The 27920-nt window shown below is 39.6% G+C and overlaps 1 protein-coding gene across 1 annotated transcript in view; it reads right to left on the reverse strand.

The window, feature by feature from the left end:
• The window catches only part of TWF2 (twinfilin actin binding protein 2), a 62478-nt gene that overhangs the window by 16486 nt on the left and 18072 nt on the right, over nucleotides 1–27920 (reverse strand). The window contains 3 exon segments of the mRNA XM_042451971.1: nucleotides 10268–10372; nucleotides 12958–13053; nucleotides 22521–22699. Coding sequence (XP_042307905.1) covers nucleotides 10268–10372; nucleotides 12958–13053; nucleotides 22521–22699 — 380 coding nt within the window.

Genomic DNA, 27920 nt, shown 5'->3' on the forward strand with positions numbered 1-27920 from the left:
GACTCCACTACACTCCGAGGAAGTGCATTCCACTGTCGAACAGCCCTTACTGTCAGGAAATTCCTCCTAATGTTGAGGTGGAATCTCTTTTCCTGTAGCTTGCATCCATTGCTCCGGGTCCTAGTCTCTGGAGCAGCAGAAAACAAGTTTGCTCCCTCCTCAATATGACATCCCTTCAAGTATTTAAATAGGGCTATCATATCACCTCTTAACCTTCTCTTCTCCAGGCTAAACATCCCCAGCTCCCTGAGTCGTTCCTCATAGGGCAAGGTTTCCAGACCTTTCACCATTTTAGTCGCCCTCCTTTGGACACGCTCCAGTTTCTCAATGTCCTTTTTGAATTGTGGCGCCCAGAACTGGACACAATATTCCAGGTGGGGCCTGACCAGAGCAGAATATAGTGGCACTATTACTTCCCTGGATCTAGATACGATACTTCTATTGATGCAGCCTAAAATCGCATTGGCCTTGTTAGCTGCCGCATCACACTGTTGACTCATGTTCAACTTGTGGTCTACTTGGACCACAATTCAATTAACCACAGTTGCCCATTCAATTAACCACAGTTAACCAGCTTCAATTAACCACAGTTGCCCATTTTATCAAAAGAGGGAAAGTATGATTATCCATTTGGGAACAAGTCAGGATCCTAAACCCCAGTTAAAAGTTGGCTTAAGATCCTGGATTGCTCCCAAACTGGTAATGAAAATGTCTATATTTTATTCAATTATGCTGTGAAGGTGAGATGTGAACAGAGCCACTATAAACCAAAGTGAAGGATGTAGAGGATCCATATAACAGAGGCATCAACGAATCCCTCAGGCCATGCTGACTCCCATTCTATTCCCAAACGGCTTTCAACATCAAGGTTTTTGTTTATGGTAGCAAAGATTATTTAAAAAGGAAATATCATATAGCAACAGTTGAGCTCTCACATACATCCTCTGCCACTATAACTATTTTATATTTATATCTGAAATGTATAAACCACTTACAGGGCAGTTTATAAAAATAAGGAAATGTTTAAAATTTAATACAGTTATCACAACATGCTAAACTAAGGAGTAATGTGCACAAAAACAGTTTTTAAAAACTGGGATAAAAACTGTGAAGAGATCATGGATGTATGGATTTGCAATCTATACAGTTTATATAATGGCGTATATTTAGAAGCTGAGAATAAGGACCTGAATACTCAGGGAGAAGGTAAATCCCTAAAAATAAGACCTGTCTTCTGATTAAGGAACACAAGTGTGAAGGTACTGTGGCTGAGTTCTTCATCAATGCTGTTGAAGCATAAAGCTTAGCCTTTTAATCAGGAAATCCAAAAAATAAGAATGTAGGAGGTCTGGGTGTAAATAACCAAGAGGATTCTGGCTCTAAACACCCTAAACAATTAAAAGAGATTCTTAAACATCCATGGAGTCATGCCACATCATGCAAGATGTACCAGTTTGGACTACCATATACTTAAACATTACAGCACAGACCTAAGTATGTTTGCTCAGAAGCAAGCTCCACTGCGTTCAGTGTAGGAAGCTAGACTGGGTAAGCATGTGTATGATTCCTGTTTTAGTCAGTTTTGAGCATTTTATCAGTGCATGCTTGGACAAGCTTTGTAGAAGGATTTTTAAAAAATCATCAAAAAGTGGGTGAGGGAAAAGAGCATGTTTTCCTATAAGAAGGGAAAAGGTTATTTGCATTTGTCTGCAACAGAATATTGTAATTCTACTTTGTCCCACCTTCCTTTTAGCACAGGATCCTAAGCAGCTTATAATAATGATGAACTTGTCTTGAAGAGTTACAACAGGGCTCCTCAAAACCATGTTCACGTGTTTTCACACTTCTTAATGCCTTTCCCACTATTACAGAAAAGATGTAGCCACCTTACAACAGAAAACCTCTGGAACACTTTTCATCTTATAATGGGAAAGAGATTTTTTTAAAAATATGCATATAAATGTGCATAGTGTGACAGCATATGGTAACTGGCTCTAGCAAGCATTTCACAGTTTAAGAACATTTTAAACATCAAATTGAATAAACAAAGACACCATGCTGTAGAGATTAAAAACCCCTGTCAATCACAAAGCTGCCACTGGAATGCAAAGGTCTACCTGGTTCAAATGCAAGCGTATCTGGTCAAATACCACCATCTTCCAAGGCCCTGATCCCTGAAGGAGCTCTTGGACCATGGATCAGTGCTTCACGCTCTGCTGACAAAAAGGGAAGTGCCAGCCATTTCTCCATCTGCATTTCACTTCCACTCTGGCAAATGAGCGGCCAACTGGCTGCTTTGGTGGTAGGGCTGCTAGGTGTTCCTTTTTATAAGGGATTCCTCTTATCTGCAGGCTGCAAAACTTGATCCTTGTAGAATTGACAGGTGCCCTTCAGTATAAGGGATTCCCCTATCCTCATTGTATTTGAATGCTGGAAATATTTTTCAAACATATGGACTAACCAAGATTTCTTCTCCCTCATCCAATATTTTAGAGCTTGGGCCCTTTATAAAGACAGAAAATGTGTGCAGCATATATACTTTATGAATGTGGACTTTTTAAAAAACAATTAACTGAAATCAATACTTTCCTTTGGTATTGAAGTAGAACACAAGTTTGTTAACAGCTGTTTCCTGACTGCCAATCTTGCGTGTCATGAATTTTGACAGTTCCTTATTGCTATTTTGAAAACCTGCCAACACTATCTGGGGGCTAAGGACCTCCAGGACTTTAGTAACTGAAATGAAAATGCTAAGCAGCAGAGTCCCTACCTTCCTCTCCCTTAGTTATGATGAATGTTTCACTAAAAATCTTCCACAGGAACAGGGAATTGCCCTTGCAGGAAGTCACCTATACTTAAATTATGCTATACTCATTTTAAAGTGTGTGTGTGGGAGGGGGGAATCTAATAATATACTTCCATATACATATTTTCATATACATGGAAGGTTTCTTCCCCTCCTGCTGTACCACAAAACTTGTTCCAGAAGATTTTCCAGCCTTCCAAAACTGGCTTTTCAAGTATACAGAAGGCTATAGAAGAGACAGAAGACTGAATTCTCTGGCACAATAAGTCTAAGTTACACTGCTGTGTCTTGCTCTAATGTCCTAAAGGACTCATAGACAACCAAGAGTATTTGAACATTCTGTAACAAAAGCTACAATAAGATTCTTACTGTTCCTGTACATTTGCACATTTCTAAGGTAAGTCTATGCTGGAACTTCTGTCACAGTACATCTTTATGGCAAGTATTAGTCCAAAATGCCTTCAAAAGATTTAATGTGGCAGATACTTTTTTACATTTTGGATTGTGGATAGGTTCCAGATTTATTTACATTTGCAGTTTACTCTCTTCCAACCCACAAAGGACACTACATACCATTTTTCAGCTCTGTACTGGAGAAGCCAAGGTTTAAAGTTTTCATATCCATTCAGAGCAGTTTGCTGTTCTTCAGTTCACATAAACTGAGGTATATGGTATTTGCAGTGAGGTTGGCAGTACTAAAACCGCCTCATTTCTGTACACTGGTGCCTCGGGTTACGAAATTAATTCGTTCCGCCATTCCTTTCGTAACCCGAAAATTTCGTAACCCGAAAAGGCTTTCCGTTAGCACTGGAAAGCCTATAGCTGCACTTTGCAGCATTTGAATTTCGCGCCGAAATGAATTTCGTAACCCGAAAAATATTTCGTAACCCGAAACAGTTTTTGCCAATCCAACTTTTTCGTATCCCGGAAATTTCGTAACCCGATCATTTCGTATCCCGAGGCACCAGTGTACTGCCGAACTCATTGCAAATACTTAGCCATAGGATTTTAACAAACTAATTAAGTCTCCATTTTTTACTTCTATGCTTCTTCACATTTACAGTTGTTTCTGATAAGTCTGTGTCACAATTCCCAATTGTTTTAACATGTAGCATATAATGTTTCAATAGATGACACTTTCTAAAATTTTCTGACTTGACATATTCTGTACCAATCTAATGCGTATGAATATACGGATACCCCTCAAAGTGTTTTGCTTCTTTTTTCGACGTACAGTTTTCACATTTAGTAAAAAGAATGATCCCATCAAGACTTCACAAGTTTACCTTGTGCAAGCACATCATAGGGAAAATAATCCTAAAGCGAAGAAGACCTTTAATGTACAATTTATATTTTATTGCCCTTTGAAATATGGATTGTATTTAAAAGTGGAGCCCAAAATGGGACAAAAACCCTGTGGAGCTTTAATACCAGGCGTTTCAAAGGACTTGGCTTTCACAGGCAGAGTACCACAGCTATGCATAACTCATAATAATCCTACTACTCAAGACGACTAATAAACATCAGCTGACAATCTTGTTTTGCTGCAGTGAGATCCAAGGTATTTATGTTGCAATCCTATGTGTGTTGGCTTGCTATAAACATAGCTTATTTTATATATTCATGTGACACTAGAACATTACAAAAACTGGTAACAACTTCGTTGCTGTTGCAACATACAACATACTAGTTTCAATGAAACTAGTTTTAGAGCATTTATTATAAATGCTACAATGCTGGGAATGGAAAGTCAAGTTGTTCCAAGCATACAGTTCCTAAAGCTGTCCATGAAGTTATATGAGGCACAGAAAAGTCACACTCCAAGAAACCAGAAGCCCCCCTTTCAAGGGATACCAAAAGCACTGCACAAACAGGCAGACATGCACTAAGGACAAAAATACAATATCTGAAACAGCATGAGAAACACCACATTCTGATTGTTTCTCTGCCTTCCACGTACAGAAATCTACAGCTTGGTTATTAAAGTTGTAGATTAAGCTTGAAAGCTTCCCCAGTGGCCAAAATGTGTAATCCTCACTGGCCTAATGCTACTATTGTCTCCAACAAACATATACTGTAGGTCAAGGTTGGCAGAAGCTTAGCCTTGGGATTAGCTAGTGAGTCTTACCTAACTGCAAAGTTCAAGAAATTCTGCCTAGTCCATCTAGCTAGCATTCTCAACATGCAACCCAATGGAACATGTGGAGGGAAAGGGACAATTTATGACTCAAAAATCTCAGGGGCACTCAAGAATGAAGAGAAATCATGACTTTTTAAACCCCATGATGTCACAGTGTTAGCACTTGAGATTTCAGGGTTTTTCAGTCAAGAACAATCATGCCTGTTGGATGCATGTATGTATGCATCATTAGTATTGGATACTAAAACAAAGTACGCATAAATATTTCAGATTTTTATCTTCACAGTTGTACACAAGGGGCCATAAATGATTCACTTGGGGCCTAAATACACTGGAGGCATAAGATCTTGTCTTCTCTTGGAAGCTAAGCAGTGTCAGCCTTGAGACTGATGAGAGACCATCAACAAACACTAGATGTTGTAGGCTATACAGTATTTTAGAGGAATCAACTGGTAAAACCACCTCTGAATATTAAATACCTTGCCTAAGAAAACCCTATGACATTCATGGGGTTACCGTAAGTCAACAAGTGACTTAAAGACGCTTGCACACATGCACCATTTCTCTGAGAGACTGTCTGCATTACACCTGGGATGCCAGCCTGAAACATTTTCTGTTGGCGAGTCCTAGTTTATTCCTCACACATCACTCAAGAAAACAGGAGAGCAAAAAGAAGAGAAAGCAAGTAACAGGAAGCACTTACCTGGGCCGTTTTACCCTGCAAGACATAGGTAAAAAGTAGCTTAAATCACACAAAACTACAAGACTCACAAGATAGCAGTATTGCTCAATTAATCAAATCAGAGTAGTCCCAACTTTGTTTGAATCCATGCATTATAGCCCTGAAACTCTTAGCCTCCAAGTCCTCAGGCTGCATTGAAGGTTGAAAGTGATTACACAGACATAAAGTGTACTCGCTACATACACAATAATACTGTTTTCTGCAGACTGACACCTGGAACCAGAAAGTCTATTCCAGGGCAAGGGCATGTGACTGTTGTGAGTGTCCCTTCCTAAGCTGTAACCCACAAAAATATCACAATGTGACAAAATTTCCTGAGTCCATGTGAGGGGTGATGTCTGCCACTGAACAAAGATGCAAAGAGTCTAAACAGAACCAGAGACAACTCTGGAACAGGAGAAGAACAGAATATGAGAACAGGAGTTCCCTGGTAATATTCTCAACCTGTGGGAATTTGAAAGGATGGGTTTTGAAACCTCTCATCCCTGCTGCACAGACTTATGGGTAATTCAGGCTAACCTTTTCCACTGAGCTGAGCATTTCCAGCATTTCCAATAGACAATGTGGTACATTTCAGTGCCTACATTTCCAAGGCTTAAGCCTTGTCAGGAACTGAGGAACCAACAAAAAAATTTAGGTAAGAGCCAAAAGGTCTGAGGATCAGTGAGAGACCTATGGCCGGATTCAGTTTAAAGTAGCTCTTTCAGATATGGAGTGGAGGAAGCATCCCAGAACATGAGAATATTATTTGCTTATGCTGGGAAACATTCTACGCTGTTAGTTGTACATTACAGCACTCCACCAAGTACATCCTTTATAAATTTGGTTTATGGGACTCAATGTACTGTATAGTAACTGTTGAGGGGGGGGATGAGAGAGACAGTGCAAGTGTGCAATCCAGAAGCTAAACTGGTGATCTAGGCTTTCATGAATGATAATCAATTCTCAGAGCTTGTCCCCAAAACAAAAGTGACATCTCGCCTGCCATAGTGACACTGGATCACATGCACACTGACCCAGCAAAGGAACATCGAACAGAGAAGGACTCTCTTCACAGCCTGTCATAATCATTCAACCATGCAGAGGTGTAGGGTAGGAAGGGGAGGTACATGGGGGAAGAGGCAGCTTTGTGGCAAAGCAGGATGCCTGTCACCAGAAATGGTGACAGACGTATTTACAGAAGGATGCAGAATGAGAGATGATCACTAGGGCTGGGATTGTTTCAACAGCACTGCTGAAGAAGTAGGCAAGAGGAGAGACATTAGGGCTGCATCTTATATTCACAGGTCTGATATGAAAGGTATGCACTGGAAAGCAAGACTACTGAGGTAAGTGGCCCTTTCAAAATAAGCTGACCTACGGTAGGTCACAAACTGTTGGTTACCATGATCCATCTCTCCCTGTCTCCCTCTCTCTCTGCATATATAATATATACCTATTTCAGGGTGGGAACTGTGCAACCCTCCAGATATTACTGAACTGCAACTGCAGACACCTCTTGCCAGCATAGCCAGTGGTAATGAACACTGGGAATTGCACTTCAACAACAGAAGGCCAAATTTTGCCCATCCCTGATATATGAAATATATACAGATCTAAGAGGATGAGACGTCTGGTTCTTGCTCACTGTGCAGGAATGTTGAGGAATACTGATCCAGAGCTCTCTGACAGGAGAGCTAAACATCTCACAAAGGCTAAACATCTCACAAAACTACAAATTCCCTAATTCCATTGCGTTTTGTCTGTGTAACTGGTATGGCAGTTAAAGTGGTGTCAAACTGCATTATTTTTCAGTGCAGATGTCGCCCTGGTGTGTAAAATGCAAAACACAATTTCTTTTTCTTTTCTGAACACAAAGTGGCAAAATTGGTCTCCAAGTTAGCAACCTTTTTAGTAAGGAACCTTTTATCCTGTGATGGGCTATTTCTAGATCCTGCATGTATATTGGCAAACATCCAATTGAGAAGAATAATTGGAGAACTCTGTTTAGGGACTAAAGGAGCATATCCTGCATTATGTTTAAATCCATCACTGCTGAATCCTAGCAATGTAGCACCTCTCCTCATTCTTGCATTCACTGAAACAAAACGACTGCACTATCCCTTTGCCTTCAACTACTAGTGACATGGAGGAAGGTGGTGAATTAATTTTACAATGATCTGAATTTACCAGAACAAAAAAATAAAATAAAAATAAAGATAGCAGTAAGTGTAGAGGAATCCAGCAAACCCAACTTATCCAAACCAATTGGCAAGGCTAGCATAGGCCACTCATTACTATCCTTTTAATTTTGTTTAGTTAAATTGTAATTCTTTTAATTTGTAAATTGCCTTAAATCCTAGTTTTGGAAAAATAATAAATGATGTATAAATGATGATGATGATGATGACTACTATTATTATTACAACATGCAGAATTTGGAGATAATGACCTGAGCACAACAAATTGTACCTTTGATGAAAAGCAAAGGTATTGCTGCCCACTGCCAAGCCTTTCCTGGTCTCATACTATCCCAGTCACCCCCAATTTCTGTAACTAGTTCAACATACAGCTCCCAAGCAGGACCACTGCCTTGAGCCCAAAGCTCAGAAATGTTACTTTTTTGGATCACAGCTCCCAGAACTCCCCAGCCGGCATAGAGGATTCAACCTCTGGATGCTATTATCCAAAAAAATATTTTTTCCAAGTTCTACCAAGCATCAACCAACTGGTAACATATATGAACCACAGTACCCTATAGATCAGTTTGCTTTAAGGAAGTGGTTCCCACTTCTGGGCCCCCAAATACTGTGGATTTACAGCTCCTATTATCCTCAACTTTCACTGTCACATTGATAAAGGATAAGGTCAATTATTGTCCCTAATCACCAGGGACCCAAGGCTGCAAACTACAGTGCGCCCATGCTATAGGTGAGCCCCTCATAGACGGCTTCCTGCTTACGTGGAAGCCGCGTGATGGGAGAATGAATGGTGCGAGTGCCCATGACGCACACACTCTCCCATGCCGCAAGCACAAGCCCCATTCAACTGAATGAGACTTGAGCACATGCATTTTTCGGCTCACGCAGGGGGTGGGCGAATGGATCCCCGCATAAGCCAAGGGACCACTGTACTACCTTAAATCCACCATAAGTTTTCACAGAGGATTAGAATTAACTTTCTCATTTTCTTGCTTCATATGTTGGCCTCTCCCATTGTAGTGTCAGCATCATGATTATGTGAAGAGGTGTCTGGCCACCATGGGGCAAGAAAATCAGATTAGCATCAGCCAACATATTTGACTGTAATTCTATTTTGTCCATTTCCTTCTTTCAATGTTCTCCCCCCCCCTCCAATTTGTTTATAGATTTAGAAGTACACTTTCCCACCATTTCCAATGCTATGCATTTCTCCATCCTTTAGTGAAAACTGACAGCCATTTTAATGTTTTTCAAAATGGAGGCAAAAAGGAGAATGCTATCATGACTCATTGAGCACCACCCCCACCTCAGCAACAAAGTCATATCCTCTAGTCTTGAAATCACACTGTGGACCTTATCACACATAGGTCCTATGTACTTCCATCACAAAAATGGCTAAAGTGGTGGCATCCAAGAAAAACAAGCCCATTTGCTATTGGTTATCACACACAGAGCACAACAAGGGGTTAAAAGCACATTAAAGTGGCTCCAATGCGAATTTGACTATCAAAAGGAGACAAACAAATCCTCATTGTCTGCTCAGAAATACGTTCTCTGAGCATGTTCCAAAGTGTCATTTCCACAAGTACACACACACGCGCGCTCCAAGGAGGGGAGGGGAAGGGAGGGGATATTGGGGGAGGGGAGAGAATCCTCTTTGCCACAGAAGCCCCAAAAGGTGTTTCAGAGGAAGGCAAAATGAGGCTGCCCTTTGCAAACTCCTAAAACTACACACAAAGACACACACAAAGACAGACAGACAGAGGAGAGAGAGAGAGAGAGAGAGAGAGAGAGAGAGAGAGAGAGAGAGAAAGGAGGGGGCTGGGTCCATAAACCTGCCTGGTTCCAGTGAGAGCTGATACTCCCCGTTGCCCTCCTTTTCCAGGACATGTCCTCTCTTTCTCTCTCCTGTCCAGGAGGACTTCCCTCTGCCTTCTCCCACCAGCTTTGCCCTTAATTAGAGGCTCCATTACAGGAGGAGAGAACAGGGCAAGGGAAGTGTGTGTGTATACCTTTAAGAAGTCACTCCCAGGGACAGCAAGGCAGCTTGCGAAATCAGAAAACCAGATGCATCTGGAGGCTTGCATTTTCACACAGCAACCATTATGTGACAGGAGTCAATTCGCAAGCAAAATGGAAATGTAAATCCGGTAGTTTTGCAAATTTACTTATTTCCTGATTGACCTACATCCTCCCTGGATTCTCTTCTGATTGTCTGCAGCATCATGTGATAAGCAGCTGCGAATTTGTCCCTAAGCCCTGGATGACCCTGCATTGCCACCCCTTTAAACTTCCAATGTTGTCCTGTGTGACAACGTCTTGTGAGGGAGTAAGTTAAGAGGGAAATGGATGATGGGGTAGAACAGTGGGATGAGTATCACAGTCTACTGCTTGCTCACCTCATTGATGCGGATTTGCTGAAGCTCTTGTTCAGCTGCAGTCAGAGGAGCTGGAGCAGAGTAGGACGACACATGCTTCTGGTAACCGTTGAGTGAAACATCTTCCTACAGTCAAACAAAAGAAGAGATGTAGCAACCACAGGTCTGAAACATGGGATATACATGAATCTACTCTTCTAACCATGTTCCCACTGTGCCACATCCTACTCACCAGCTTTCTGCCATGATGGACAGAGTGCCATGGGAACCATATCTCCATATATGAGTGTATTAGAACACTAAAATATTTTGAGAGGCCCCTCTCTCTGACCTCTACCTTGTCAGATGGAAACAAGGGAGAGGGACATTTGGGTGGTTGCTCCTAGACTAGAAGTTCTTCCCAAAAGAGGCCTGGAAGAATTCCTCTTTGCTCTGTTTCTAACATCAAATAAAGACACTCCTATTCTACCAGGCTTTAGGTAATTGACTCTGATGAGCTTTTAACAATAATGTGGTGTGCTGTCTGTTGGGTTTTTATATTGTATTTATATTGTATTTATATTGTATTTTAGTAAATTTTAAAGTATTTTCATAGAATCATAGAATTGGAAGAGACCACAAGGGCCATCCAGTCCAACCCCCTGCCATGCAGGAAATCCTGCCATGCAGGAAATTTTAACTCTACAGGTTGTTTAACTATTTTTAAATAACACACCTATACACACACTTATATTTCTGTATATTTTGAAATCTACACTAGTTTTAATAATTTGTAAGCCACTTACAAATTATTATTTGTAATAATTATAAATCCCATTATATTAGGAAATGGATGTGATATAAATAATTACAAGTGCAATTATTAGGGAAAAGATGTGATATAAATGAATTACAAATTGAGCCTCCCTTATCCAAAATGCTTGGGACCAGAAGTGATTTGAATATTTGGTTTTTAAATTTTATTTGGAATACCTATATTTGCATATACATACATAATGAGTTTCCTTGGAGATGGGATCCAAGTTCAAACACAAAATTCTTTGATGTTTTATATATACCTTATACATATAGCCTGAAGGTAATTTTATATAATATTTTAATAATGTTGTCCATGAGACAAAGTTTGTGTACACTGCATCATCAGAAAGAAAAGATGTCAATATTTCAGCCACCCATGGAAAGAGTTTTGGTTTTTGGAATATTATAGATTTTGGAATTCTGGATGAGAGAAATTCAACCTGTATAAAAATGGTAAAAACAACAACAAAAGACACTTGTTTCAGACAGGGGACATTTTCCCTGCCAGACCCATGGTCCTGCATGCATAGTTCAGTGAAATTACTTGCTCAGCTGTGTACTTTTCAATCTAGGAAACCATGAGGCAAAACAATAAGCTTTACATTTAAGCTCTTTACTGTTTTCTAATGCATCCAAGGTGAACTGCTCTGCAGTGATCTTACAAACAAACAGGATGTTTGTCTTACATAAACCATGGCCTGCATGACTCCTCAATTAACAAGAAAGTTAAATTGATCCTTTTACAGATCAGAACTATGCACCCTTGAAAGTGCATCAAGCAAGCCCATGTTACAAGCCACTCACAACAGTGCAACATCTGTCCATGATCAGTTGGGCATCCCAATATTGCCAACAACTATCTCCTAGTAGCTGGAGCTATCACAGATGCAGATCTAGGGAAAGTCATATTTTTGAAATTCGTGGCCATTAAGTAGCCAGGAATAGCTACTGCTTGGAGATTTAGTAGCTGCAGCTCTCCAGAGTAACTTTTTCAAGCTCTGAGCAGATGACATCGCGGTCTGAAGTTTGCAGCCTCAATTCAGAATTGAACTTGATGCTCTGACTAAGCCAATTACAGAGACGCCTCTGCCCATAATGCTGACTATGTGCATGTATCACTGTTGCTCTGCTTCTGGAAGCACACAGTCCAGCTCATATAAAAGCTTGTCATAAAGTTTCACAGGACTAACTTTGCAAGTTTTCCCATTCTGTAGGCACTGCTTAGAAACATAAAATACCACTGCTGAGAAGAACACACCAATGCCAGCAGTTAATGGGACAAAGATGTTTGAGTTGTTTATTTTCTCACCAAAGAGAGATGTGCCTTGAGGATTTCTCCATCAGATGTAACCACAGACAATTGTGGAGAGACAGTCAGAAGTGCAAGATTTATTCTACAACAGAGTGTGGGCCTCATTTCATAAGCACTGCTGCCACCTTATGGACCTTTCCTTGAAGCACAAGACCATGAGAGTGTTTGGCAAACCAGATTTTGCCACTTCCTAATGTATAAAGTGGTCTTAAGCTAGTCAAGTTTCACCATGGTGGCACAATCCAAGGGATGCTGATAGTGCTCTAAAACTATTTGTATCTATGCAACTAAATATGCCTGATTGACATCTAAACAGTAATTCCTGTTTTTTGTGGGTTTTTTGGGCTATGTGGCCATGTTCCTGTTTGCTTTTTGCGGAGGTTGCTGTAGTTTGGGCAAAAAAATTTATACAGAACTACAGGTTTTCCCTTTATGATGAAAAGCATTCACACCCTAACAAAAACAGAAAGACATGGTGGTTGATTTAAAAAGCAAAACAAAACAATGCAACTAGCCCATCCAAATGCTTTTAATTTTTAAAATTCCATGTAGTGAGGTAGCAGTGAAGCAAGAATAGACAAGTGATGATTTCCAACCCTACCTTAACTGTTCCAAAAAGTTCATCTTTTATGTGTCCACCTCCAAACTCTTTCTTCACTGTTGCTCTGGTTGCTGCATAGAGCATCTTCAGTCTAACCTGGTCATATAGAGAAAAAAAGGAAAACAGCATCAGTAATGAAGACAAGACACTCCATGGTTCTAGGAGCACATTTAGGGCCTCTGCCAATCTTAATACCAGATCAGTTATCCATGTGCCAGATTATTAGTGCTGCTGGAAGCCACTAAGATGAACCTTCCTCATCCAAGTGTTATGTTCCCTTGCCATTATTTTTTCAGAGGTAGTTGTCTTTAAACTGATGGAGGAGGCTTGGAAAAGTTGGAAAAACTGAGGAGGCTTGGAAAAGTTACTTTTTGGCCTAAAACTTCCAGATTCCCCCAGCTAGTAAGGCTAGTGGCAATGCTGGCTGGGAAACTATGAAAGCTGTAACCTCCCCCACCCCCAAAAAAGCAATTCTTTCAAGCTACATAAACTACCATAAATCCACGATGGCTATGCAAGTCCACAATCTATAGGACTCCCAAGAAAAACTATTACTTATGTATCAAGTCATTAACTTAGAGCCATTGCTTGGATGAATCATAGATTTTTAAATTTAGGAATACATCAGGATTTGGGCAATACCTGATGGTTATGATTTCCTATACTGTCAGAAGACTTACATTTTTAAAAGGGTGAAAAGATTCCAGTACTGATGTAAACCAATTCACCTGTCACCAGTACTAGGAATATTTTCATGTATCACAAGCTCATTTGAACATCTCTCACAATGTCTGTCACATTCGGTTAATGCAGACAGAAACTGGAAGCGATATTCTAAAATTATTTAGAATATGCACACGCTGACTTCAAAACAAAACAACTTCAAGGAAGTGCAAAAATTTAAAATCCAAATGAATCTTTAAAACTGTTAGAAAAGAGGGAGTAAATATAAGCTGGTTCCCATATTATCAACTTAAGGAAGGATTCAATAAAGATACAAGACAAGAAGGAATAATGTCAACTAAAACAGAATTAGATCTTCTTTGGGAGAAGAATGAGAAACGCTTAATCTCAACATTTTACAAGGTATGTTTAAATTTACAAATAGAAGCAACAGAAACAATTAAATCTAATATGACTCTATGGGCAAGGAATACAACACATAATATACCATTAAAGAGTTTGGAAAGAGAATGGGGGAAGGATCTGAATTTTACCTCATGTGTAGACATTAAAGAAAACTTTATAAAAATGTTTTATAGATGGCATTTACCACAGGTAAGATTACCTAGTATGAACAAAGATACAAGGAATATGTGTTGGAAGTGCAAGGAGAATCCAGGGACCTTTTATCACATGTGGTGGACCTGTCCACAAATTAAGAAATTTTGGATTGAGGTTCATAGGATAATTCAAGAAATCTTGCAGATTAAGTTTGAACTAAAGCCAGAGATGTGTCTATTGAATGTTGTTGAAGAAGTGAAGGTCAGAAAGAAACCCCAGCAAATATAGCAAATCCTATAAATGATATACAGGAAGTAAAAGAAGAGTTAAACCATTTTGGTAATGCTTCTGGTTTAACTGTCAATCGCGAAAAAACCGCACTATTAGTAATGAACTTAGGCAATGAAGAGAGGAAAGTACCCCAGGAAAAGTCCGGATTTAAGATTGTTGATAAAGTTAAATATCTTGGGATTTGGTTATCTTCAAAAAATGTGGATCTGTTTAAGAATAATTACTGCAAAATGTGGCAGGATGTAAAAAAAGATCTGGATCGATGGGGTAAGATTGGTCTGTCTTGGATGGGCAAAGTAGCAACCGTAAAAATGATGGTGCTCCCTAAGTTTCTTTTTTTGTTTCAGACTATTCCTATATTAGTCAATGATAAACCTTTTGTTCAATGGAACAAGGATATAAGTAATTTTGTATGGGGAGGCAAGAAACCCCGCGTTCGATTTAAGGATATGCAGGATGAGACATGTCGTGGCGGGCTTGGTTTACCAAATTTAAAAATCTACTTCCATGCCTGTTGTTTTGAATGGTTAGTGGAGTGGTTTAAACTAGAAGAGAAACAGTTGCTAAATTTAGAAATGGTAGGTAATGTGTTTGGTGTGCATGCCTACTTATTCTATGATAAGACAAAAATTAATAACGCCTTTATGCAACATTTTGTAAGGAAACTTCTTTTAAGAACATGGATTAAGTATAGAAAATTAATTTATCCGAAGCTTCCGTATTGGACCTCGGTTAATGAAGCTTTTCATAAGAATGACTTAATTGTCCTGGACCGTTGGATCACTTATAGAGATGTTCTGAAACGAGATAAGAGAGACAATACTGTCTCATTTAAGACCTTGGAAGAATTGAAAGATGCTGTTTTTTCTTTGAACTGGTTTCTGTATCGGCAATTGAAGGAGAGATTTGTCTTTGATTTGAAAACAGGCGGGATTGAATGCTCACCAGTTGAGTTTGATAAGATAATTTTTGGGAAAAAGAATAAGAGACTATCTAAATTTTATAAATATCTGTTAAAACTGGATATGCAAGAAGAATTGATTAAACCTTCAATGGTTAAATGGGCTCAAGACCTAGGGGAGAATATACCATTGGAACAATGGGAAATCAATTGGACTCTTCGTATAAAATATACCGCATGTGTCGCAATAAGGGAGAATTACTTTAAGATGCAGTATAGGTGGCATCTGACCCCCTTAAAGTTGGCAAAAATATATAAAAATCAAAATCCCGCTTGTTGGAAATGTGGTAAAAACCCGGGATCTCTTATTCATATGTGGTGGTCCTGTGAATTAGCCAGGAAATATTTGGGTTAAAAAACATCAAAAGATTCAGTTGATACTGTGTTATAAACTCCCTCTCGATCCTAAAATGTTTTTGTTAAATATGATTTTGGACAAAACGCTTGAAAAGAAACATGGGAAATTGTTTTATATGATTTCAGCCGCCAGAGTGGTATATGCTTCATATTGGAAAGATAACGGACAGCCGTCCTGGAATGATTGGATTATGAAGCTGTTGGAGTTTATGGAACTAGATAAACTTACCTGTTATGTAGAAGGTTTGAATTGGGAAAAAACAAAAATAACGTGGCAGCCCTTAGTTAATTTTATGAGACTTGAAAATATATCCTGCAACTTTCGGTGGTAAAATGATTAAATCTACATTGTTAAAGAAGTATCATAGCTGGAGGTGAATTTCTTACACTCAGAACAGATACAAAGTAAGAAATGACATCTTTGGATGTATCTCTGAAGACGCACGAAGCAGTTATAATTTATGTATATAGTGTAACATATTAAGGTTATTATTTTGGCACAGTCAAGTCACGATTCCCTCCCAGGAAGGGACTGTCTCTTATGTTGTAAAGATAGTTGTAGAGATGTGAAGTACAAGATACAGTGGTACCCCGGGATACGAATGCGCCGCCTTACGAAATTTCCGGGTTACGAAAAAAAATCCATTTAAAAAAACTGTTCCGGGTTACGAAGGTTTTTTCGGGTTACGAAAATTTTTTTGGTGCTTTTCGGCGCTATTTCGCACGAAATCGCGGCTTTTCCCCATTAGCGCCTATGGCTTTTTCGCCTTACGAAGATTTTCGGGTTACGAAAGCGGCGGCGGAACGAATTAATTTCGTAACCCGGGGTACCCCTGTATGTGTATGTTCATATATACAAGAAAATAGGAGACATTGATGTATTGTTTATGTTACTTACTTTGTAATATGTACTGCTGTATTGTCGATTTGATATTTTAATAGAAAATATTTCAATAAAGAATAATTAAAAAAAGAAAGAAAGAAAGAAAGAAACCCCAGCAATTGAAGAATGGTTAATAAAATCTGCGGAAGTTATTGATATGGATAACTTGACTAGATGACTGAAAGATGAGATATATAAAGAAGATGATGATATAAACTGGAACCCCTTTATAAAGTATTGTCAAAACAGATGGAAAGATGAAACATGAGTTTTATAGCGAAATATATGTATGTGGAATGAAAGTAAAATAACTGTGTCTTTATATGGTATAAACACACAGAATGTAATAGAAGTAAGGATTTCAGTGACATAGAAATAGATATAGAAACATTTGTTGTACTGGAAAAAGCAAAAGATAAATATAAGGAGATTAACGTGGTAAATATAGACACTCTCTTCAAACTAATAGTAATGATGCATGATAAATTTGATAAGGACGAAACATAGTGCAGGAAGGAGGAATAAAAGGGAAATCTGTATAAGTTTATGTTTAACGTTACAAGTCATATAAAGCCAATATGCGAGATATAGTGTGTGTGTGTGTTTAAACAATAGGATTATTGTTATTTTTGTAGGTAACATGAAATATATGACTAATGATGAATTATGTATGAATTATTTATGTAGAAATGTTATGTTTTTAATACTTAAATAAACCTATTAAAAAAATAAAAACTGTGAATGCAGTACAAGTGGAAATGCAAAACAGAAACAAATTAATAAAACATTTGTTAAGCAACAGAACAGAAAACTTTCAAACTCAGAAGAATCTGAAGTCCTCTGAAGAAGTGTAGGATTTCCTTTTGGATCAAAGACCAACAGAAAGAAAGGGTAGGGGGACATGGACACAGTAAACTTTCCTGGGAGGGATTTTCACAGTTTTGATGCCACTGTTGAATCCAAACATATAAAGGAAGATTTTGGGGTGGGGGGGGGGGTTCTATGGATATAGCTTGGGTTCAGACTATCTGAAAGGCCATATCTCCCCATATGAACCAACCAGAGTTTTAAGATCTTCAGGGGAAGACTTTCATTCCTCCACCATCACAGGCTCACTTGATGAGGACACAAGAGAGCGCCTCCTTGGTGGCTGCTCCCACCCTCTGGAACTCTCTTCCATGGGAGATTACACAGGCCCCTTCCCTGCTTTCCTTCCACCCACCAGCAAATACTTTTTTGTTTAAACAGAGCCAGCCTGTAGTGGTTTGAGTGTTGGACTACAACTCTGGAAACTAGGGTTTGATTCTTAGCCTGGCCATGAAACCCACTGGGTGACCTTGGGCAAGTCACGTGCTCTCACCCTAATGGAAGGCAACAGTAAACCTCCTCTGAACAAATCTTGTTAAGAAAACCCCATGACAGGTTCACCTTACAGTCAACATAAGTTGCAAATGACTTGAAGGAACACAACAACAACAAGGCTTTTAATGTGCAATTAGGGTCATTTTTTATTGGGGATGTTTTACTTATCTTTTAAAAATTTCATTGTTTTAAATTTTTATTGTAAACATTTTTAATTTCCCCACTCTGGGGAAAGTCAGCATATAAATGATACAAACAAACAAATAAAGGCACCCTAGTTACTGGTAATTTAGAACAAGTGTGGGCAGAAGGTAGACCTGGATCTTCTGATCTCTGGATGTCTGAAGCAGATTGGCAAGATTTAACTTCTATATGCTACATAACAGTAACAAAGAAATGACATACACACACTGCCCTAAATAACGCTGCTGAAGTGAATTAAGTTTTTTTTTTTGGGGGGGGGGGGCACTAATCAGATTCCCAGAAATATGCAGAAATATTGTTAGTTCTGCTGGACCTTTCAGCAGCTTTTGATAACCACCAGCCATTGTATCCTCCTGGGCTGCCTGACTGGGACTTGGAGACACCGTTTTGCAGTGGCTTCTTTCCTACCTGGAGGAGTGATCCCAGGTGCTGCTGCTAGAAGAGTCCCTTTCAACTCTTTGGCTATTTGCCTGTGGAGTTCCTCAGCATTCTGTTTTGTCTCCCATTTTTTAACATATATGTGAATCTACTGGGAAAGATCATGCCGGAGGAGATCTGACATATCACCACTCTTGATGCTTTTAAAAAGGCTGTCAAGACGGATCTCTTCCAGCAGGCATTCCCTGAATGATCCTCCCAGTCCACTGATATGGACTGCCCATTTACTGCCCTAGAAGTCTCACTCAATTATGTCTGTTTTCACTGATTTTAATTTACATTTTATAATTGTGCGTTTTAGTTTTAAATAGAGAATAAGGGGATTATGTAAATTTTAAGTATGTATATATTTTGTATTTTATGGTATATTTTCGTGTTGTAACCCGCCTCAATCCTTTTAGGAGAGGAGGGCTATAAATAACAACAACAACAACTTTACATCTCAGTGCTATCAGTATGATGAAGACACTTGACTCTATTTCTCCTTCTACCTCAACCCAGGTAAACTATTTATGTTCTAAACAGGTATTTCTAATCAGCAATGGACTAGATGAGGGCAAACAAACTGAAGCTTAAACCAGACAAGGCAGAGGAATTCCTGATCAGTCAAAAGTGAGATCAAGCAACAAGGATTCAACCTGTGCTGGATGGGACTACATTCTGGCTGAAGACACAGGTTCACAGTTTGGGCATACTCCTAAACTCAGTCTTGAACCTGAATACTCAGGTGCATTTGCACCATTAAAAGTGGGGCACCAATAGCACTTGTTCCTATGGACACCTGACTTGGCTATAGTCAGATTCCAACTACGTCATCACATGATAAGCCATTACTCCAAGGATTTTGGTATCCACAAGGGGTTCTGGAACCAAACCCCAAGAGCCTACTGTGATTCAAAGAAACAAACCAGGTGTATCAAATATGTGCTCACCTGGTTACAAAAAGAAAAAAATGGGTTCTATTTTTTAGACTAAATGCAACATCTGGGAAAAGAAATGAAATCCACCCCCTCCTGCACCTTAGCTCCTTGTTGTACTGTATGATTTTAAACCACCCTGCCACCCCCACTCCCAGGGTATTCACTTCCAAGTGAAGGGAAAGCTTTAAAGCAGCAAAATGTAAGAAGCTGCACACTTCACTTTCTCTACTTGGTTTAAAAAATAGAACAGAGCTTCTCAAAGTGGAGATTCATGGACTGGTGCCAGGCTACGAGCCATATGCTACCGGACCCTGGGGAATTTCCAAGAAAGAAAAAAGCAATTGTAGCCCAAAAGACAATGGTCCCTGGCACATGGGGGGTAGGACTGCTTAAGAATCACCACAGAAAACATTCCACCCACACTCTGGCCCACCCTCCTTTGGAGCTAAATGGGCAGGTACACATCTGAGTGGGCTGCCTGCAAGATTCGGATGTCAAATTTACTTAAGCTAACCACCAGATGGCGGGATAGCTCTAATATGAGCAGATTCTAAGGAAGAGTTCTGCAAGATTCTGGCAAAATAATTAAAAAGAAAAGGACATGGGAATGAGAAAGAGAATATGTAAAGAGAATGCAGGTGAACCCTCAATACCTGCCCTGTCCACAGAAACAATAATTCCAACTATGCCATCACATGTTAAGCCATTATTTAAGATGTGAATTAGGAATGGGATAGATGTGTTTGCATGTGCATGTTCTAATCAAGTAGACCATTCATGAGGCTGCATTCTTTGCAGCCCTATTTAGACATTACAATTGGCCCTCCACATTTGTGGCTTTGAATATTTGCGGATCTGATTAATATGTTATCTCTAGGAATTTCTACATCCTCCAGCGCAACTGTACTGGAAATTGACCATAAGAGTTGCCCTGGAGGACATAAAGCAACACTCATTTGTAGGCCCTCCAGCATGATTCTGTGATCAACGTCTGGCAGATGTTGACCACAGATTTGCGCTGGAGGACCTAGAGATTCCTAGAGAAGTGTTCTCTCAAGTGAAAACAATGTGTTTTTTTAATTTACAGTTTTCCCACTTTCATGGGGCTCCTGTACCCCTATCCCCAGTGAATGTGGAGGGCCAACTGTAATCTAAAACATGGTGAGAGAGTCTATAATTAGAAATCAGCAACTTTCAGTATGAAATAGGCAACAAACAAACAAAAAAAGTCCCAATCAAAACCCTGTTTTGTCGTAGGCATGGGGGATTCTTACCTACAAATGTGCATGACACATGACTCTCACTTTGTTCTCACAAAAACAAAGCTGCAATCTGGACACCAGTGACCTTTATATGACTAGTGCAATGCAATCTGTGCAGCTACTCTTGAAGCTAGTCCAGCTAGGCTTCTAAGTGGAGCAGTGAACACATTGCATTGGCTACCTATCTGCTTTGCAGTGGTTCTCAGCCTTTGGACCACCAGATGTGTTGGACTTTAATTCCCAGAAGTCCCAGTTAGTATTTAGAATTCTGAGAGTTGAAGTATCAAAAATCTAGAGGACCAAAGGTTGAGAACCACTGTGCTACAATGCCAAATTTTAGTGCCAAGATTTTGTTGGTAGTCCAGGTTGACTCTCCCTTATGTCTGGGACCAGAAGAGTTTGGGACTACATATATATATATATTGCAATTTTGGAATATTTCAAATACAGATGGGACCAGAGTCTAAACATGAAATTAATTTACATTTCATACACACCTTCTACAAATAGCCTTAATATTTTTAATAATTTTGTGCATGAAACAAAGTTTGTGTACACTGAATCATCAGAAAGCAAAGGTGGCATTATCTCCGCCACCCTCGTGAACAATTTTGGATTTTGGGGTATTTTGGATTTCAGAATTCTGGATAAGGGATAGTCAATCTGTATGTCAAGCCCTCAGTGCTTTGGGTCTGGGTTACTTAAAAGAATTACTTCTCCCTAATAATCTTGTTTAATCACTTAGGCTGTATTCTGCACTGTAGAAATAATTCACTTTAACTTTAACTGTCATGGCTCAAAGTTGCGGAATTCTGGGAATTATAGTTTTGTGAGACATTTAGCCTCCTTTGTCAGAGAGTTCTGGTGCCACAACAAACTATAAATCCCAGTATTCCATAGCACTTTTCCACAGCTTCCTCAGTTTTTGGGAGCAGAGCCATATAGCATGGTAGCATCCATTCTGTGGTACATTCTTCCCCTGACATTAAGCACTCTGTGATAATTCTTATTTTTAGGTGCATGTTGAAGACACACCTATTTTTAAGTCTTCCTAGTATATTTTAACTACTTCCAACCTGTCATGTATGTAAGGGCTAATGTAAATATTGTCTATTGATTCCTTATACAGTTTTATACTGAATGGTCTCCAATTGCTGACCACTGCTTTGAAATCTTCAGATGCTCCTGCTTTATAAATATTTGTATGCAAAGAAACAGGGACAAAAATATGCCTTGGGAACGGGGGAGTATTGTGGACATTTGATGTGTTCACATTTCTTGTAGTCAGCTACATTTTGGAAAACATTAAGCAAACATTAGAGACTAGAAGAAGTAGCTGGTTTATGTTTTTTATTTTGGACCTCATTACTTTTCACCAAAGGGAACCTATATTAGAATGAGTTCATCTTCATACGATCACATAATAATTGGCAGCATTTTCAAAAGACTACAGAGTACATCTAGGTACAAAGCAGCAGGCAATCTGAAGGCTTCTTGAGAACACTGTTATTTCCCTGAGTAACGGCTGGTATAGGAATCCGAGCAACAGCTGTTCCACAAAGAAGCAGCTACCGTGCTCTTTAACCCACAACTACACAATTATGAACCCTAGAGAAGACACTCCAAGTAGTGTTTCTTTCAATGGAAATACAATCACTTACAGGAGAGTTGTCAGGTGACCACGAGATAAAAAGCCATTCGTAGCCCTGTGCATTCTGGGTGTCCAGGCGATAGAGAATGTAACATGGCTGCAGTTCATCTAGCAGCGGCAAAACGAAGGAGTCGTAGTCCTTATCCCACCGCCGAGAGAGCTCTTTGTAGGCTCCAAGCACCAACTGCTCTAAAATTCAGGAAGAGAGAGACAAGATTAACAATCAAAAGAGATAGCATGATAATCAAGACAGAGGAACTTACAGCCCTTAAGCTTCTTTGGTGTATCCTGCCCCTTCTGGGGTAGAATAACGAAAACCCCAACTTTTCTTCTGAGAAACCTTGGAAGCTGTCATGGTCACAGCAACAGATACAAGTATTTGGTGGTGGTGGAGATATATAGTGCCATGTTTCCTGTCACAGTCTTCTCCTTTTGCTTAGTGGGGGAAGAGTGAAGGGAAGGTGTAACAGCAACAACAACAACAACAACAACAACAAAATCTATATTATTTTGTCCATATTTGCATTCCAAAGCTTTATAAGCTTTAGCGCACATCTGGATTTTCTATGCAAGCTTGGCTTTATTCATTCATAACTATCAACAGCTTCAACAGTGGACTAATTCCTCATTGTCCTTTAGAGCTGTCTAAGTGCCTGGATCATCTTGACCAGCTTGTGTTGTATTTACAAGTAGAAGGGGCACTGGTGAGATGTAAAGAGCATGAGGAACACTGATGTCTTCCTCCTTCTCCAAACATCAATTGAGCTGAGGATTTAAAACAAACAAAAAACAAGAGGCATCACTGCTATAATTGTTTTTCAGGAATGTATTGGAGCATCCATGATGTTTATGTAGCTGTAAGGTACCAGATAATCTCTTTCAAAATAACAAGACAACTTGTAAACTTGTAATCATCATCATTACCACTGTCATCAGGCCATCCAACAGATTAGGGAGATCAACTCCTCCTAGGCACATAGGAATCTGCCTCACACTAAATCAGCTTAGACTAAGTCAATAGATCCATTTAGGTCAGTATTACTGTATGTGGACTGACTGACACCAACTCTTAGGGATCCATTTAGGATTCTTCTTTCCTGCTCCAACCTAGATGCCAGAGGCTGAGCCCGGGACCTTGTGCATACTTCCCATAGGTTCCAACACTCAGTTACACCTGCTTCCCCTGAAAACAAGGCCTACTGAATGACCCTGACAATAATGCAAGGAGCACAATTCCTCAGAGCTATAACTAGGTAATGATCACTTGTTTTGCTGCATGCCAAAAATGTCATAAAAAGAGAATTTCTGTAGGGGAAAACTGGAAGTAATATATTTATTCCCATGACTTCAAAGTTTCCAGAACCAGCATGGTGTAGCGTATCAGCTTGAGTGTTGGACTAGGACTCTGGGACACCAGGGTTTGAATCACCACTAAGGAAGCCCACTCTCTCAGCCTTAGAAGAAGGCAATGACAAATCTCCTGTGAATAAACCTTGCCAAGAAAACCTATCTCATCAATGACAGGGTTACCACAAGTTGGAGTCATCATGCAGGCACACACCACCAACACCAAAGCCAAAACAACTACATTGTATTCAAATCTAGCATCTCCAGGTAAAAGCATAGGACAAGAAAAAATTCTTTATTTGAAACAGAATCAGTTCCTATCAGAAATGCTGGACTACATGGTCAATGGTTACATAAATATAATTAAATTTAATATATTTCCATGCTTTTTTAAGTATTGCTTTTGCTAAAATTCTGAATCAAGGGAATACTAAACAAGGGAGTGTTGCATAAGCCTATCTGCATTGAGATCTACTGAGGAAGGCGCTGGTGGCTGTCTGGGACCATGTGGCTGTTGTCTTCACAGAGAGAGCGATATCCATTTTGTTACACCATCTGTTTTGTTTGTGCTACAGATCAGTTTTCCAGGAAGGCCAGATCAGACTGTGTCTCTCAGGAACCCTTCAGCCCTATGCTAACCCACTTTCCAATTTACTCAGGATAAACACAAACATAAAAGGAGCCAAGAAGGTCAAGGATCTTTGCCAGAATTACACTACGCACAGCCGCTCCCTGGCCACTCAGAAGAATCCAGAAGTTTTCTGGCCCACTGCCTGTTCCCCATACCCAAGTCTTTTAAAAATATTCTTTCGGTAACACACATACCAATACCAATACCTACAACAACAACAACAGTTTCAAGTCAGCATCACTTCTAATAGTGGGGAGAGAGATAAAGAATTGGGCTTATTAATGTGAGTTATTTAGGCTACTAAGACAGCCCCGAAATGCTCACCTCCCTTTAAAATGGAAAACCTATTTTCAGATAAGCAACTACAGTATTTCCTGTTGTGTATGCCACCCTTACAGAGTTTTTCTGTTAGAGGAAGCTAAAGGTTTAGCCGTTTGGGAGGCTACTTTCTTTTCACCACTCAAGAGATTGATAGTACAACCAGATAAACACTGCCTTTCAGAGGGCATCATCCAATCTGACCACTCCATTTTTTCTCACCAAAGGTACAGCACTGATAATACCAGATCCCACCTGATCTTGAAGGCTAAGCAGGGTCAGGTCTGGTTAGTCCTTAGATGGAAGATTGCCAAGGAACACCAGGTGCTGTAAAGCATATTTCAGGGGAAGGCAATGGCAAACTATTTCTTGTCTAAGAAAACTAGTCTAGGAAATTCATGGAGTTGCCATAAATCAACAAGTTACATGAAGTCACATACATGCACACACACCGATGTGTCCACTGTACAGATATATGTGTACACACTCAATATCATGGTTCAACTACATTTGGAAAACACTGAGCCATGCACTTCTACATTTCATTCTCTTTTAAGTTTAGATCCTGAAAGAGAAAGTTTCTGAAAAAGAAAGTACAGCTTCTGGAGACAGACAAGAAGCAATTATTAATGGCTTCAATAAAAATGTTATCTTGGGATACAATTCATTTTCTCACAAAATCATGCCTTCATCATGTGAAGAGGTGACACAATCTGCACTGAATACATGAAGTCACCTCATTTAGATTTGTTTCATGGTCCGCTGTTGGATTTTATTTTATAAAACTCTGATCTATACATCTTTCCATGAAACCAGATCAGGGATGGGAAACTTGGTGCTCTTGATATGTTTTGGACTAGTACTCTCATAATGCCTAGCTATTGACCATGCTGGCTAGACTTTAATGGGAACTGTAATCCAATACCACTGGAGGACACTGGGTTGGAGAAGAATGTCCACATCCACTGCAGAAATCATCCTGTTTGACACCACTTCAACTGCCATGGCTGAATGCTATGGAATTCTATGGAACTGTACTTTTGTGAGACTTTTAGCCTTCTCTCTCAGAGAGCTCTGGTGCCACAATAAACTACAATTCCCAAGATTCCATAGCACTGAGCCATGACAGTTAAAGTGGCATGAACTTGGATTATAGAATCATAGAATCATAGAGTTGGAAGAGACCCCAAGGGCCATCCAGTCCAACTCCCTGCCATGCAGGAAATCCAAATCAAAGCATCCCCAACAGATGGCCATCCAGCCTCTGTTTAAAGACCTCCAAGGAAGAAGACTCCACTACACTCCGAGGGAGTGCATTCCACTGTCGAACAGCCCTTACTGTCAGGAAGTTCCTCCTAATATTGAGGTGGAATCTCTTTTCTTGTAGCTTGCATTCATTGTTCCGGGTCCTGTTCTCTGGAGCAGCAGAAAACAAGCTTGCTCCCTCCTCAATATGACATCCTTTCACATATTTAAACAGGGCTATCATATCACATCTTAATCTTCTCTTCTCCAGGCTAAACATCCCCAGCTCTCTGAGTCGCTCCTCATAGGGCAAGGTTTCCAGACCTTTCACCATTTTAGTCGCCCTCCTTTGGACACGCTCCAGTTTCTCAATGTCCTTTTTGAATTGTGGTGCCCAGAATTGGACACAATATTCCAGGTGGGGCCTGACCAGTGCAGGATTATTTCTGCTGTGTGGATGCAGCCTAACACAGAAATCTTATTGTCCATAGTCCCACGTATTCCTCTTCTTTATTGGTGTCTCTTTTTAATATAGATGTACAGACTCTGTCCCTACATCCATATTTAACAGAATAAAAGAAAGAGACACCAATAATTAATTAATTTTACACATCCAGACACCCATCCCCATACCCACATTTCTCAGGTATGTAGGTTTGCAGATGCCTATTTTGTATTGAGTATCTCCACGTGTACCTACCACACATTAACACAATTTAAAGTTTCCCACCCAAATAAAAAACAAAGTTACAAGGACAAACACACTGCATAAATAATCCAGTTTCAAACTGCTTTAACTGTCCCAGCTCAGTGTTAAGGAAACCTGGGAATTGTAGTTTATTGTGGCACCAGTGCTCTCTGACAGAGAAGGCTAAATGTCTCACAAAACCACAGTTCCCAAAATTCCCTAGCGCTGAGTCAAGGCAGTTAAACCAATCTCAAACTGGATTATTTCTGCGGTGTGTTTTGTATTTGAGCAACAAAGAACTCATTCAGAAACTTCATGTTGCACAGACACAAAGGACTATACCTCCTCAGACAGATCTGATGGTAGATTGAAGAACTAAATTCCCTTCAACATCAAATATTCTCCACTAAACATTTGCCACTACTGTGTGCAATCACGTGGGGTTTGACTTATGGCAACCCTACGAATGAAAGGACCCTATTACTAAAAACCCTGCTCAGATCTTGCAAACAGAGTTAATTCATCTGTAATGTAGTCTTCTTCTTTTCCTACTTCCCATTTGCTGCGTATCACTGTCTTTTCTAACGAGTCATGGTGTTTCATGATATGGCCAAAATTACTTAATCTCAATGTAGTCATTTTCTGCTAAGAAACACAAACCTGATATCCCCAACATAAGGATTCTGGCCTACCCTACCCCTACAATTTAACAGTATTTTGAATTTTTTGTAATGCTCAGGGAACATTCAAATAAGTGATCTTCATATCTTTAGTATGAAATATAAAAAAACCAAGGCAAGTTGTACCACCTGATCATAAATGTGTTTGGCTTTCTAAGTCTCAGCTATTGGAGGCAGTACTTGCATTCCAGATAACAGATCTTCATCACATTTGAATGATTTATAATCCAAAACAAATGTCATTCTTGTGGCTAAATCCAATGAGGGCAATGACTGGTGATGACCCTTTCTTTATCCATAATACCCAACAGGAAAAAAATCTGGTATAATTGCAAACTGTGGCTTTAGAAATTTTTGAATTAATATATACATTTTAGACCACTAACTTTTCCCTTTCTTGCATGCCCACCGCATATGGAAAAAGTGCCCTCCTTATCTTGACATCCCCAACACTGATTTAAAGCATTCTTAAAAACATTGCTGTAGACACCATCTTAGAAG

Source organism: Sceloporus undulatus, chromosome 2 (assembly GCF_019175285.1).
Source record: "Sceloporus undulatus isolate JIND9_A2432 ecotype Alabama chromosome 2, SceUnd_v1.1, whole genome shotgun sequence".
In the NCBI taxonomy this organism is placed as follows: domain Eukaryota; kingdom Metazoa; phylum Chordata; class Lepidosauria; order Squamata; family Phrynosomatidae; genus Sceloporus; species Sceloporus undulatus.